The sequence below is a fragment of the Aulonocara stuartgranti genome (assembly GCF_965226115.1).
Source record: "Aulonocara stuartgranti genome assembly, chromosome: 7".
Taxonomy (NCBI): domain Eukaryota; kingdom Metazoa; phylum Chordata; class Actinopteri; order Cichliformes; family Cichlidae; genus Aulonocara; species Aulonocara stuartgranti.
In genome coordinates this window covers 57,427,373-57,442,165 of record NC_138945.1, presented here as the reverse complement: position 1 = coordinate 57,442,165, position 14,793 = coordinate 57,427,373, and the positions used below count along the sequence as shown (strand labels likewise).

Sequence of the window (14,793 nt, the reverse complement as noted above, 5' to 3'; positions counted from 1 at the left end):
CTCGTGGTCTTCCTTCGGTTTGAAGGTGACTTGACGTCCTACCAAATCAACCAAACTTCCTTGAATGTCCCGCCTGATCTTAGTGGTTGCCATGGTAGACAATTCGAAGTCCCGCCTCCTCGAAAATGCATCCCACCCTTTGCCCTTACTATAATTTACATGATTGGCTGGCGCCATTGTTGGTTCTACCATACGACGAATTCATTGGACCATCCAAACGCCAGTCAAAAACGCAAGGTGCTCAGACTTCCTGCATCTGTTACGCTATCCACAGTGTCATGTATTTATCTGACATGTTTTCCCATCACCTCTGACAACAGGGCGACTTTACTCGTAGACTTTAATTTGTCACCGACTGAGCGTTGAACACTAGGCGGGTCGATGTCCAAAGACAACCGCTATGATGGACGGCGGCGCGGAGCTGGGCAGCACCGTCTCGGCCCAAGAGTTAGCAACCAAGGCGGGGACGGGAGGGAAAGGTCTGGTAGCAACAGCTCAGGCTCCTCGCATGGAGGTGGCAAAAGCAAGAATGCATCCATAACTGCTTTGAAGGTATGCGCTGCTTTGTGTTTCGCAGCTAACAACTGAAGTAAAACATTTGATTTAACCAAGAACATAAAAATTCCCTGATATTCCTTGCTAGGAATTCAAGTTCTCGCGATAAATAAACATATTTTGGGTGACCTTACTTTCTGATGGTGTGATATTGTCAAATCTCGTTTCTACCTTTTTTTTGTCCTCTTGGTTAAGAAAAATGCCTACATCATCATCATCATCATCACCATTATTATTATTATTATTATTATTATTATTAGTAGTAGTAGTAGTAGTAGTAGTAGTAGTAGTAGTGGTGGTAGTAATAGTTTACCCAATAAAATTTACATTTTTGAAGATGCTAATCATTTTTACAAATTGTCTGCATACATGTATTGTCATGTTATTAAAGCAAAACTGTGAAAGTAAAGGGACTGTTTTGTAAATTAAAACAGCAGTAATGTAAACAGGCCTATATCAAAATATGTTGATTCCTTTCTTTGTCCCAAAGTGTTATTACAGACTTTCCAAGTTTGCACCATTTGTATTTGGTCAAACCATGTGGCCTTGTATGTCTTGTCCCACAGCAGCATATGAATCACTGAATGCCGGGTCCATTCAGATCTAAAGCATCACTTTGTGTGGCTAATGCACTGCGTTCGCACACACTGTCTCTGACCCTGCAGCTATACTCTCATCACTGGCAAGTACAGGATGGGGGGGCAGAGAGCCAGGCCTGCTTTGTGCACATGACTGCGCAGTGTTGTGGTAGAAGGAGAGTGAAGAGTGAGAAATGAGAAGCGGAGAGAGAGGGAGAGAGCGGGGGCTCTGATGCAGAGCAGTGAGAGGAGGGGAGCTGTAAATATAGGAAGCTGCATGCAGTGGTAGGCAGATAGGCAGCAGCAGGCAGGGAGTCGGGCCTAAGAGGTGGCTGCTAACTCAGCAGAGTGCTAGGGGCTCAGACTAGATTACAGGCAAGAATTGCAAACAGAATAGTCAAAGTAAAAGGTAGGCATGGTGGGCTACTGAGCACTTGTCTCTCACTTGCCACTGGGAGAGGAGTTAACACAGCTGGGCAAGTTGCTATAACAGTGTGGACTACACATAGGGAGTCTATTTTGGTCCTGCTGTCAGATGACGATGTCACCTTGCACAAGTGGCAATGCTGGTGAGAGGGAACAGGTTGCCTGAAGTGGGCTGTCAAGTATGTCAGGAGTGGATAAAGACGAAGAGCCTGCTTACAGATTGTACTTCTATTCTGTACGTATCCTGTGATGTGTGGATTTTTACTGCTTTTACTAATGAGCTTGTTCTCACCCACTCCACTGTCTTGCTACTTCTGTTTGTAGACCTTGCCAGAAGGGAAACCTTACACTTGCCCCTTACTCAGCACAGTCTAGAAAATAAACATGCTCTCTTGTGCATGTGGAAGGACTGCCTGATCAAAGAAGACAGCAGAAGATAGGCTCCACATTGTATCTTTCTCTTCTATGGTGCAATGGGAGACAGCTTGTTTGTAGCTGATTAAGTGGATAAAGAGAATGTTGCTTTAAGCCTTTTTGGCCTCAGGTTGCTGCACTCCGATAGCCATCAGTTGCGAGTAGGTAAGGTTTTTTCAAAACACTTATTTGTCATCCACTGGCTGCCAAGCACTGGAGATACCGAGTAAACATTTACTGTAAAGAGATAGGACAGGCTGCATCAGTAGCTCTTGCTACTTTGATGGATTTGTGTTGTTGAATGAGATTTATTGTATATATATATATATTTTTTTTTAATATTTGTGTCGTCTTATTCTCCACTTGACAAAATAAAGCTCAGGCCACTTGATATGTAAAGAATTTTGCTCACCAAAGTAGGTCAGCTGGGTATCTCCCTTAGGGACATTAAATGGTATCAGACCGATACACGCATTCTGTTTCTGCATGTGTAATGCCAAATGAGCCATGTTCACATTATTCTGTTATTTTTGAATTTAAGGTGGTGTATGTATATACTGTTTTTATTTTAAGCTATGCCCTAATTTTTACTTTTTTACCTCTGAAAACGTATGCCTCATCTCTTCAGTTGCAAATGTGGTAAAAGGACAGTTTTTGTTTTTTTTATCTGAACAGTAGCGCTCATGAGAGACATCCAGGAAAAGAGAGAATGATTTGTTCCATGACTCATTTCTGTTAAGAGAAGAACTGGCTCTCAGTTTAGATTTTTTTTTTAAATGTTTATTATTTTATATAGTTATTTTCATTAGGTATAAAACTATGATTCATAGTTGTCTAAAATATTCAAGTTTGGTCTGGACTCTAGTCAACAGTAGAGTAAATAATTAATGACAAGTGCAGAAGTGGTACGGTCTATTCTAGGGGAAAAACACACTAAGTGGAAGATGCAGAATGATAAACCTCTGATTGCTGCTGATTGCCAGAAATCAGAATATTTAGTTATGTAAGAACCAAATTAAATCAAGCAGACTGCAGTGGTACACCACTTTTTTGCGCTGTTATTGTTCAGCCACTTTTTCTTTCTGCAGTAATGCATCAGCTGTCTAAGAGATACAAATAGCCATTTATTTTCTCTATGACATATGGATCCAGAAAGATGCCGATGCTACATTTCATCACATGGGTTCTTAATGAATGTGATGTCGCTGTATTTATTTTGGTTCGCAGTGTCGGCTTCACCCAGGGTTAAAGTCAAGTTCACTGATGCATACTCAATGTGTAGGTCAACCATGACCTACACAGAACGGGTTTAGAGCCTCAGCCTCTAGCTGTTCCTTGTCACAGTATGACCTCGTAGACCGCTTCCATACACTTTTATATCAAAGCAACATAATCAGAGCTTTTATGGCAAAATTTTAAAATTGCTATAAATGTACTTTTTGCTTACTGTTTGACATAAAAATCTGCCGAAAATGCACTGAATGAACATAAAGTACCATTGATTTCCTTGTTTGAGTGTTTTTTGCCCGTTATGTTTTGTTTTTTGGGGCAATGAAAACACATTGTACTGCGGAACACTGTTTTAACGGCTGAACAAAATCAGTGTCTGAGGTATATTAAAACTGAAGTAACCATAGCAACAGTGCTTAGGCTTCAGGCCTGCTCATTGCTCATAAAACTATTATTGTTGAAAGAACTGGGTGAGAATTAGTCAGTATGTATTTTATGTTATCTACAATTCTATTTATGCTGAACATAAAAAGTGGGTCACAAACATATTTTATTTATTTACTTTAAGCTGTGAATGTTTACTTAATTTATTGTATAAGTGAGCGTGGCTCAAGAGTTGGGAGTTCGCCTTGTAATTGGAAGGTTGCCGGTTCGAGCCCCGGCTCAGACAGTCTTGGTCGTTGTGTCCTTGGGCACGACACTTCACCCGTTGCCTACTGGTGGTGGTCAGAGGGCCCGGTGGCGCCAGTGTCCGGCAGCCTCGCCTCTGTCAGTGCGCCCCAGGGTGGCTGTGGCTACAATGTAGCTTGCCATCACCAGTTTGTGAATGTGTGTGTGAATGGGTGGATGACTGGATATGTAAAGCGCTTTGGGGTCCTTAGGGACTAGTAAAGCGCTATATAAATACAGGCCATTTACCATTTATAATAAAATAAGACAGTGCAGGCTCCAATTTGAACTGGGTCTGTAAAATGTACATTAAAAGAGAGTGCATGGATTTGCAAATGTCATAAACCCATGCTTTATTCACACTAGAAGATAGAAAACATAGCAAATGTTTGAACTAAGAAAATTTGCCATTTTAAAGGAACAGTGTGTAAAATCTCACCACTAGATGTCAGTAGATTGCAATAGCAATTCTGTGTTCTTACTGCCCCAATTTTTTTTTTTTTTTTTTTTTTTTTTTTTTTTTTTGCTTTAAATGTCACTCAAGCCTAATATTAGCTGGCACAATGTTAGCTTACAACCAGCTGTTTGTTGTTTTATGTGGCTCGTTGCCTGTCTAATGTGCTGGCAATAAGTAATTGCAATAATATCAGGAATAAACGACCACGTTAATGTCCATTTTCCTGTGTTAGAGCCCTGACTTTAATTCAGGAGATTAGGTTTTAGGTGAGGAGAAAGACGCTGAGGTGGAATCAGGGACGGAGCAGTGGTCGAGGAGGATAAAAGCATACTGAGAAAGAGTTGATAAAAAATGTACATGTACAAATGTTAAATGGTTATGTATAGTTTAAAAGTGCTATTTGTGGTTTTTAAATTAAAAGTAACTTATGAGGCGAACTACATATGTGGTCGATCTCAGGCCACATACATAAAATGTGATTAGCCAGAATGCCAACACTCATCTCAGCTATAGTATTCAAGATGGCGAGACAACATGGTGACTTACACTAACCAGTCACATGTCTGAAGTATTACTAGATTACTTCTAAGTTTATGAGAACATGTTAATTTGTTAGAAGATGTCATTGCACAGTTATCAGTGTATATTTATGAGTACAACATGTTTTGTTTTAGGTTTTATTCGTTTAAATAACATAAAAAAATTACTTAGTGTACTTTATAAAGAAAAAAAATCAGGTAGTTTTGTGATGGCAACAAAAAAAGTGTGAGAAGAACATGTTTGAGCATCTGTGTAGCATCTTTTCTTCTTTAAACAAGAGTCCATAAACTTCTGGGAACTGAGAAGATCAGCTATTGTCTTTTATGAGATGAGTGTCGTCCCATTCTTCTTGATACGGGATTCTAGCTCTTCAGCTATGAAGCCATGGTGTTTTAATGGCTACTGTGTGTGGTTTATCATCATCTTTCTAGCTTTGGCCCATGGACTGTGGTGGAAGAGGTTTAACCTGCTTTTGTGGATGGTATGGTGAGCTGTGTTTAGACAGTGATTTCTAGAAGTGTTCATGAATGCATCCAGTTATCATTATAAAAGAATAAAACATTTTTAATGCAGTGCCAACTGACGGTCCAAAGGTCATGGCGGCCAGTGCTGATTTTCCAGCCTTGTCACACACATGCACTTCTCCAGATTGAACCTTTGCCCATCTTTACTTCTGAAAAACTCCCACAACCCTTTTGTTGCCTCCTTTCCAAGTTTTTTGAGACATGTTCAGGGCTCGCAAAATCACTAGCCCGACGTCTCGAGGCTAGCGATTTTTCCAGTCGGGCTACCAAAATCTATCTTAGCCCTGCCCGTCGGGCTATCATAGGAAAACTATATGTCAATGCTTTTGCATTCTTTCAAAAATGTAGCTGAGTAATTATGTCATTGGCATCGATGAGCCACTGTCAATGTGTGACATATTGAAATCGCGTTTGAATTTGCGCTTGTTTTTTTGCTTTCACTGTCACTTTGCGATCGCGCGAACGGTGTGTAGAGTGCGGCAGCACTGATTGGTGAGTGACGATTAATTGCGCACCAATTCCTCTGACATCGTCTTATGTGGCTCAAGAGTTGGGAGTTCGCCTTGTAATCGGAAGGTTGCTGGTTCGAGCCCCGGCTTGGACAGTCTCGGTCGTTGTGTCCTTGGGCAAGACACTTCACCCGTTGCCTACTGGTGGTGGTCAGAGGGCCCGGTGGCGCCAGTGTCCGGCAGCCTCGCCTCTGTCAGTGCGCCCCAGGGTGGCTGTGGTTACAATGTAGCTTGCCATCACCAGCGTGTGAATGTGTGTGTGAATGGGTGGATGACTGGATATGTAAAGCGCTTTGGGGTCCTTAGGGACTAGTAAAGCGCTATATAAATACAGGCCATTTACCATTTATCACTCATTAGCTTACTATTCAAACGTGACAAGTGAAATCTCCCGCAGCAAGCTTAAACATGTCATAGAGGTTGATTGCGCAGAGAATCGCTGACCGTTATGTAAGTACATGTGTAAAAGCAGCAGGATTTACACCGGTATTTTAGTTCTGCTCAGCCAAATAAGACAGGTCAGGGTGAAGAAGGTGCAGCCAAAGAAAAGCTTACCACAAAACGGAAAAGTTATGACAAATCAGACTATGAGGCAAAAAGAAAGCGCAGCTTTTTTTGGTTTTCATGGACAAAAGCTAAATAACATAATGTTCTGCCAGGTGTGTTGTGAGTTTAATTCGATTTCTGAGTCGACAAGCGCCTTTGTTACTGGGACCAGTAATTTTAAGAAAGACCCCATCAGAACCCATGAGAAATGCAAAAAATGCATTATTGACCAGTCTGCAATGTCTTTCCCAGAACAAACAGCAATTGCAAAAAACATACTAAAAATAAACCAAGCACAAGAAGAAGTCCTGAAAAATCTGTTTACAACAGCGTACTATGTTGCAAAGAGTGAACTACCATTGGCAAAATTTAGCAGTCTTTGCAAACTTCAAAAAGCAAATGGCCTAGATCTTGGTTCCACTTACGTCTTACCCGTGACTTCAGTGGAAATTTCCGATTCAGGATCTGACACAGACTGATTCATGTTCTACACAGTTCTTGCAAGTTCATAGAAATTTCTGTTCAATTAGAACCAAGTATTTGAGTTGATGATTGTAATTTTTATACAGTTGTTGTGATTTGTATTTTAACAATTTTTGATTAATTTCTTTTTTCCGTTACAATATTATACTTTAATGTATAATATTGTAAAGGAAACAAAACATAAAAAAATTGCTCTCTTTTTTTATTCGGGCTACTTAAATTTATTTTGAGCTACCAAAAACTGAAGAGTGCTGGCCCAAAGTTTTGTGAGCCTTGATGTTGCTGGCACAAATAATGTGACTAACACTCTGATTCATCCTTTGTTAGGTCGAGAATAAAATGAAGGGGGAAAATCCAGTCAGATTTAATGTGTTGAGTCTTATGTCTGTCCCGCAGGCTTCATTTCAGCGCTCCAACAGCCATGACAAAGTGCGAAAGATAGTTGCTGAAGAGGGCCGTGCTGCTCGAAACCTCATTGCCTGGAGCGTCCCTCTAGAGAGCAAAGAGGAGGAAGGTTGGTAGCTTAATGCAAAGTAAAAAAAAAATTTTATGCCGTTAATTTATGATGCTGCAGATGTTGTTGTGGATAATTTATTAAAGGTGATAGCCCGTGACCCCAGGATATGGTTATCTGTCTTTGCCAATATTGTTCAGCATTTTATATGTTATTCATTAAAAATGTTGTTGTACACTGTCAACTGGAACCAGATGGTTATTTTTCTTCTCATGGCTCAACTGATAAAATGAGTACTTCAGATTTCTTAAGCAGACTGTTTAAACTTGATGCATGCTCTTGTGTTTTAGAATAAATAAAATATATTTGTGTTTTTAAATGGTGACAATGGGGGGGTTGTCTTTGAAATAGTCTAATCCTAACACTTCTGAGAAACCCACTCAACATGCTCACCCATTTTTCTCATTTTCACTCTGCTTCTCTTTTATTTGTGGGTCAGTTCAGTTTTATTTATTTAAGGCCTTGTTTTTGCTCCAAAGTTTGAGGATGAATTAAGGTCCAGCTTTTGAAATTGTAGTTTAATCTTGTGTTTGTATGTTTGTTTGTTTTTTTACATAAGGCTTACCTAATCCTCTGCAACTCTATAATTAATCATTTACAATCAAGTGTTTATTTTGTATTTCACTTCTCAATGATTCTCTTTTTTTTTTTTTTTTTTACATATGTGACGTATTTATTTGTCACAACAATTATATATTCATTGTTGGCCAGATTTAAGCTCTGATTTTTTATCCACTATCTAAATGCAAGCCTCATATTTTTTTCCTCTCTCCTCTTTACTTAGCAAAGTCCAAAGGCAACTCCAGTGGCAGTTCCAGGTCTCAGAGAATCAATTCGGGACAACAAAGGAATAAAAAGCAGGTTGGAATACCGTCCTCCAACACTAGAGGGCACTTTTTACTAACTTATTTCATCTTTGACTTCTGCCTCATGCCCCTGAAACCCTAAAAAACGAACTTGATGCAAGCCTGTCTGTGGTGGTTGCGAAACTTTGTATGAAGTCCTTTAATATTTTTCTCCTGGATGCAACCAAAATCTGCCTCAAGTTAGCGCTCTGATGGGCCTTCACAGTGTGTACTTCTCTCTCATATGCACCTGAAATTTGGCAAACTATTTGTGCCTACCAATACAAGAGATTATTGCATCAACTGGACTGTTAAATGTTTAATAATGTTAGTTTCTTTGTGAGTGGGCTTCCATATAAAAATAATGAGGTAAAGGTAGCATGACTCTGTAACACTGCTGTGCAGTCAGTGTTTGTGCTTTCCCTACAAATCCAGCCACATGATGTTAAAAATTCAGCTCACTGTGATGTCAGTGCTTCAGCAGTCAAAGTTTCTCATTTAACACTTAGTTTTTATCATTATTTTAAACTGATCAGGGTTTAGTTGGAAATCTTCATTATTTAGTGCAAGTAGCTGTTTGAAAAACATTTCAAAACCAAAAATATGCAGTGAGGTAAAATTTATAATATATCTTATTCTTTATTTATTGGACACTGGAGATTTTCAGAATAAAAGATTAATTGAGCTCAGTCAGAAGTCATTTCCTTATCAGATTCCCAGTTATGAGAAGCTATTGGGCTACTGTCCAAACTTCTTTACCTGCAGATCTCAAATTTGATTTTTTTTTTTTTAACCATTTGTCAAATTTTAGTTTAATGTTGTTGTTATTTTGTTTTGTTTTTTTAATCACTAAACAGTAAGTGTTTATTAAAGGCTTTGAAGTGATATTTGTTTTAAATTTGTGAGTTAGATATTGAAATAAAACAAATGAATAAACTAAAGCCTAAAAGTAAAGCACACCATACTGTTATAAAGGGACTCATTAATAAACTGGAGTGCTTTGTGTTTTACTTTTGGCCTTAAGTACAGATAATTTGTCAAGAGATTGCGATAATGTGTATGTTTACGTTTTTAAAAAATATTCTTGCCATTTTCCTAAATGTTCTCTCTTATTGTTCGTGGGGCTCTGCTTGTGGTGTTTTCTGTGGTGTTTGCATTCAAAGTGGTAGTTCAACGTAATGTTTCCAGCATATTTGCTATTATCTTGGCTCTATGATACCTATGTTCGGTGCCTTAGTCAGCAGAAATCCTTACAGAGCACCTGTAAATGGTAGGGGGAAGACGGAGCTTTTCAGTTTGCTCTTTCTCCACAGAATGCTGCCGTGGAAAATAAAGGCACAGCTGGAGCTTTGCTGGAAAAGGGGCCAGAGAAGAGCCCCACAAAAGTCAGACAGCCCCGAAAGGTGGACCTGCGAGCGCGCTACTGGGCATTCCTCTTTGATAATCTGCGTCGGGCTGTGGATGAGATTTACGTCACTTGTGAATCTGATCAGAGCGTCTTAGAATGCAAGGTTAGTCTGCATCGAGGAGCGAAAAAAAGGGGGGGGGGGGGAAAGAGTTCTGCATAGGAATGCTGATCCTAGTTTTGGGATCACTGGGTTTATGTCCTGACCAGTACAAATGTCTTTAGCAAGTTTGAAATGTCGTATGATTTGTGAACACTAGAGGGGGACATTGAAAGCATGACAAACATCTCGCATTCATCTCGAGTCTGCTTAATGTCAGAGGGGCTCTCTAAAGGCTTGCTGGTGAGACAATTATCACAGGGCTCTCTCTTCACATTGGCATGAATAATATTGATGACTGACTGTAAACAATACGTATGCATGTTAATAACAGGGTTTGGCGGTTTCCGCTCTTTGACATAAACCACCAACATTTCTGATTCTCTGCTTTGCGGAAGTGTATTTTGGTAGCACTGATATGTCGCTCCAGAGCGTATGGGCGTGATAGTACCGGTCATTGATTCTTCTGCCGTGGTGCATTATGCTGATCATTGTCCTGGTAACGGTCTGCGGTCAGTACCACAGCCCTCTGGTGTGGTCGGCTCGCTGTCATTGCCACAGCGCAGCTCCCTGTGGCGTGATCAGCACGCTGTCATGTGTCCTGTGTCAGACAACAAGCTGCTAGTTGTGTTTTTTCCTTTCTCATACCACTATATCTCTCGACACGCTAATGCTGTCTAATGGCCATGAAGCTGGGCGCTGTTCATAATCCCCCATCCCACCCAGCTTGGGCTTAATGGACACTGATAAATGATGGAGTCATCTGGAGGGGAAGCAGAGTGCTCTGATAGCCCCCAGCCACAATCCCCTGGTGTAGCTGTGGGCAATCAGCATGTGTACTCTCTCACACAAACGGCTCACCATTTTTTCCACCTAAAAACTTATGAACATCAACACAATCATTATCAGGAAGTAATTCTCTGCCGCAGCTCTGTTACTGTAATACTTTATGCAATTTTGAGGGGAATGTAGCCCTGACCTAATGTTTTTCCATTTACAGGGTAATTGTCCATATAGCAGAATGATTCCTGTATGTTTAAGCATAATCCCCACAACCTCAGTTCTAATTACTTCACACAAACTGCTTATTTTACCCACCTAGTACACGCAAGAAACATACTCTGTATTCTTCTTGCTTTGAGATCAGTTAAGACTTGTATTTTCTAATTTGTGTACATGGACAGAAACGGGCTATTCTGGACTTCTGGCGTTCAAATAAATAAAAAAAAAAAAACACAAGACAATGTGAACTATAAAATATTTCCTTCCCAGAAGTCAATAAGTCTGACCTTGACTGAACATGACATGGCTGATCATTTTTGTTTGGACCACAAGCTTTTACTGGCCCTCTTGCTTTATGACAATGCCTCGTGAAGGTTAAATCCATTTCTCATGAATTATTATTTGGTGGTTATTTTTGGCTAAGCGTGTCTGTTCTCTGTCCTCTGCTTTATGGTGCTTTCACTCAATGTTGGTTTAGCTGTCAAATGCACAGCAAACCTTCATTACCAAATGAAGCGAGCCGCAGCAGTAGACACTGGCTGTTAACCAGCCCTAATCAGCAAACCTGCTCAATGCATCTTTCACTGGACTGACTTGTCTATTAACTAAAAGCACTGTGAAGGTTTACTCTCAATTACCACTCCCTTCATGCTCCCCATCAATCAGTTGTGTCTGTTTCATTAGAGCTCTGGGGAGAAAAAAACCCCTCCACAGCCTACCACTTCTGAGTAACCAACACCGGCTGAGTACAAGTGCAGATAATGGGCATTTGTTAAAAGGAATTTGCCTTCATTGTTCTTGAAGCTTTCAGTCAAGTGTTTTTCTTAACATTCATTGAAACTTTGTGGATCAGCTCCTGCTTTCTAGCAAAACTTTGCAAGTTCTCTTTTGTCAGTTTTTAATTCGTTAAGTACAATTTTTTTTTTATTTTTTTTTTTTTTTAGGAAAAAAAATCTGTGACGAAGATAATAAAAAGGCTGTTTTTCACTTCTTTTTTTCAGTTTATCCTTTTGATAATAAAGTGTCACAAAAGGGTTAAACATGCCAAACCTTATTTCCCGTGGTCCATGGTACCACACTGAAATATCTTATTTTAGTCAATAATATATGTTCAATATACTCAAATGTACCTAAACGCTGGAACAAGTGAATTAAAAATTTCTGACTACAAACTCAGATCAAAATCAGCTAATGATTATTTTTAAATAACCTTTTGGAAACGTATGACTATGAATTCTGCTTTGTGGTTTGCACAATTTACAGCAGACACTGCAATGGATTTTTCTTGGTGTTTGCAGGGATATGTAAGAATATTTTAAAATGCTTTTAGTGTTGAGCAAATATTGAGTGCACATCCATCAGTTATTTATTTTAAACTTGAGGGGTTTTTGTGTGCTATATTTTTTATTATTTTTTTTATTATTCATATTTTGTGTTTTCTAAATTGTGGTTTCTCTGTACTGTTATACCTGCTGTCTTCAGGAGGTGTTGATGATGCTGGACAACTATGTACGGGACTTCAAAGCTCTCATAGACTGGATCAACCTTCAGGAGAAGTTGGAGAAAACAGATGCTCAGAACAGGTCATTTTAAGATGCTCTTCACTTTTTCAGTGGACCTCATTCACAAGCATTGCTCACGAACAATCTGACTGTAAACTAGGCATACATTTTGTGCACAAATCTGTGTGCAAACACATTTAGTACATTATTTTATGAGGACATTTAGATTTGCCTCAAATCATGCTTACAATTGATGGAAGCCAGACTGTATCAAAAAAAATGTAAAGACACATATTTGAACTGTGATGTAGTGATGGTGTCTTATTAGTTACTATTTACAGTTTTCCAAAGCAAGCTAAGCCAAAAAATGTTCATAAACAATAATAAGGAATTAAACTGCATGTTTAGAACATAGTATATTAACTGACAATGTGTAAGCTAGCCCCCCCCCCCCTCCTCCATTAAACATATGCAACCTTTTCAATACTAGTTTTTACCAACACAAAGACCAGACAAAATAAAGGGCACAAAACGTTCCAGCTATTTAATGCACAATATGTCACTCCCAAGGAAATCCACTTAGGGAAACTTGTTTTCTTATATAGAGAAACAGACGCATGGTAGCATGCAGATTGAGATGTGAAACCAAATCAGGTCCGATTTTGATTTACTAACATACCCACAGTTTTGTTCTGTCAGAACAAAATTGGTTTGTGTGTTTTTTTTTGTTTTTTTTTCCTAAATCCGACAGTACTCTTGAACGGTACTATTTTCTGGTCAGAGTAAGGGGCATTTCCAAACTCGTATGAGGCCCATTGTTTTTGTTTTTCTTTCATTCTCATTCTCTTCCCACTTTGAATTGCTCCCTGAGGTGGAACCAAAAATGCGGGTGTCCGGTCCCTGGCTTTGAGTCACAAACAGAATGAATCAATAGCCTTGGCTTTAATTCAAAGAGATCCAGCAGTTTATTGGCTTCTCTTTAACACAGTGACCATTGCAGCTGTAAATTTGAAACGGGCTGTTAATCAATAGAACAACCTGGAACTTTTACATGCTTCATTTATTGCATACATTGCTACAAGTGAATCAACCATCTGACTGATTTCGCAAATGTGTGAGTCAAGTGTTTGTGTTTGGCAACTAGAAAAAGTTTAGTGATGTACGGCACTTTCACTTTTGTTCAGGCCAACTTCTTTAGCCTGGGAGGTGCGTAAGATGTCTCCGGGACGTCATGTGATGCCAAGCCCCACAGACAGAATGGTACCTACGCCAGGTGCACGTCGCGCCCTCAACTTTGGGTAAGCTTTTACCTGTTATTGTTTCCAGTCTAGCATTGTATCATAAGGCATCCTGTGATTCACCAATCAATATTTGTTATGATGCATTATGGTTGTTTTTGTAGAGGTTAGGAAGTGCAGACTATCTAGCAAGACAGCCAATGAAGCATTTGTTTAATGCAATTTGTTGAGTGTCTCACTCTTGGGCAGCAGAATCAGTGGAAGGTGTAGATGAAAGTGTCAGTTAAAGTCTGCTGAAGCATCGGTTCAATATGTGCACCGCTCTGTAATCTGATGCTGCAGGAAATGGATATTGATCATGACGGAGGCCTGTTGTCCAATACGTCCATTGCTATCTCACAGTGGAATGTACTCAGATGCTTTGGCTAGACGCTTTCTTAAGATTGCTGAAGCTTTACAGACAGGCAACACAGTAGGAGCTGCTCAGACATTGAAGGAGGGGATTGTACCTGTTGAGTTTAATGGCCATTTGTTTGTTCTGATGCATGCTCTGTATGTGTCTTCATCAGTGGTCCTCCTGCAACCAGGCACTCTCACACAGGCCCCAGCTGGGCAGACCGAGTAAAGTGCACTCAGTCCGTCCTTGGCTCCTGTCAACCCACAACATCCCAGGCAGAAAAACCTGGTAAGAAACCCCTCATAAAATCGCACTTCACTCTGTACTTAAAAGAGAGTGCAGTTTAATCTTCTCCTTGATTTACGGAGCGCCTTGTGTGTTCACAGGTAAAAAGGACGCAGAAGGCTGGGAAACGGTACAGCGAGGACGCACTGCCAAACCTCGCTCTGCCGCCATGGTTGCCAAGGTCAGTCCTGTCTTGGCTTGCGTCACCCCAAAACAGGACAACAATAAGGGTAACCAGTCGCGTGCGCCACCACAAGCAAATGAGCAACTCCGTCCCGAGTGTCCCCGCCACAAGGACGTGAGTCAGACAGACACCAAGCAGCAAATCCCTTCGGAGCCTGAGCCACAAGAGGAGGTTGAAGGTCCAGAGAATGGACAAATAATGGAGGTACTAATGTTTAGTACCTTGTGACGTCTTTCTGCCCGAACAGTCCCTGGATATCAATTATTCATGATAAGCGTGTATTGTAACACTAGACCATTTTATCAGCCGTATTTGTTTTTGTTTGGGCTTGATGGTATTCATAGACAGACTGTCGAGACGGGGATATCAACTTTGAAACGATTGATTGCG

The 14,793-nt window shown here is 40.1% G+C and overlaps 1 protein-coding gene across 1 annotated transcript in view; it reads left to right on the top strand.

Annotated features, from left to right (window-relative positions):
• The first annotated feature begins 214 nt into the window (after window positions 1-214).
• scaper (S-phase cyclin A-associated protein in the ER) overlaps window positions 215-14,793 on the top strand; it is a 58,248-nt gene continuing 43,669 nt past the window's right edge. Inside the window, exons 1-8 of the mRNA XM_082541096.1 lie at window positions 215-552; window positions 7,328-7,445; window positions 8,230-8,306; window positions 9,604-9,801; window positions 12,280-12,380; window positions 13,484-13,597; window positions 14,107-14,222; window positions 14,321-14,607. Coding sequence (XP_082397222.1) covers window positions 382-552; window positions 7,328-7,445; window positions 8,230-8,306; window positions 9,604-9,801; window positions 12,280-12,380; window positions 13,484-13,597; window positions 14,107-14,222; window positions 14,321-14,607 — 1,182 coding nt within the window. The 5' untranslated portion in view covers window positions 215-381. The remainder of the gene's footprint in view (window positions 553-7,327; window positions 7,446-8,229; window positions 8,307-9,603; window positions 9,802-12,279; window positions 12,381-13,483; window positions 13,598-14,106; window positions 14,223-14,320; window positions 14,608-14,793) is intronic.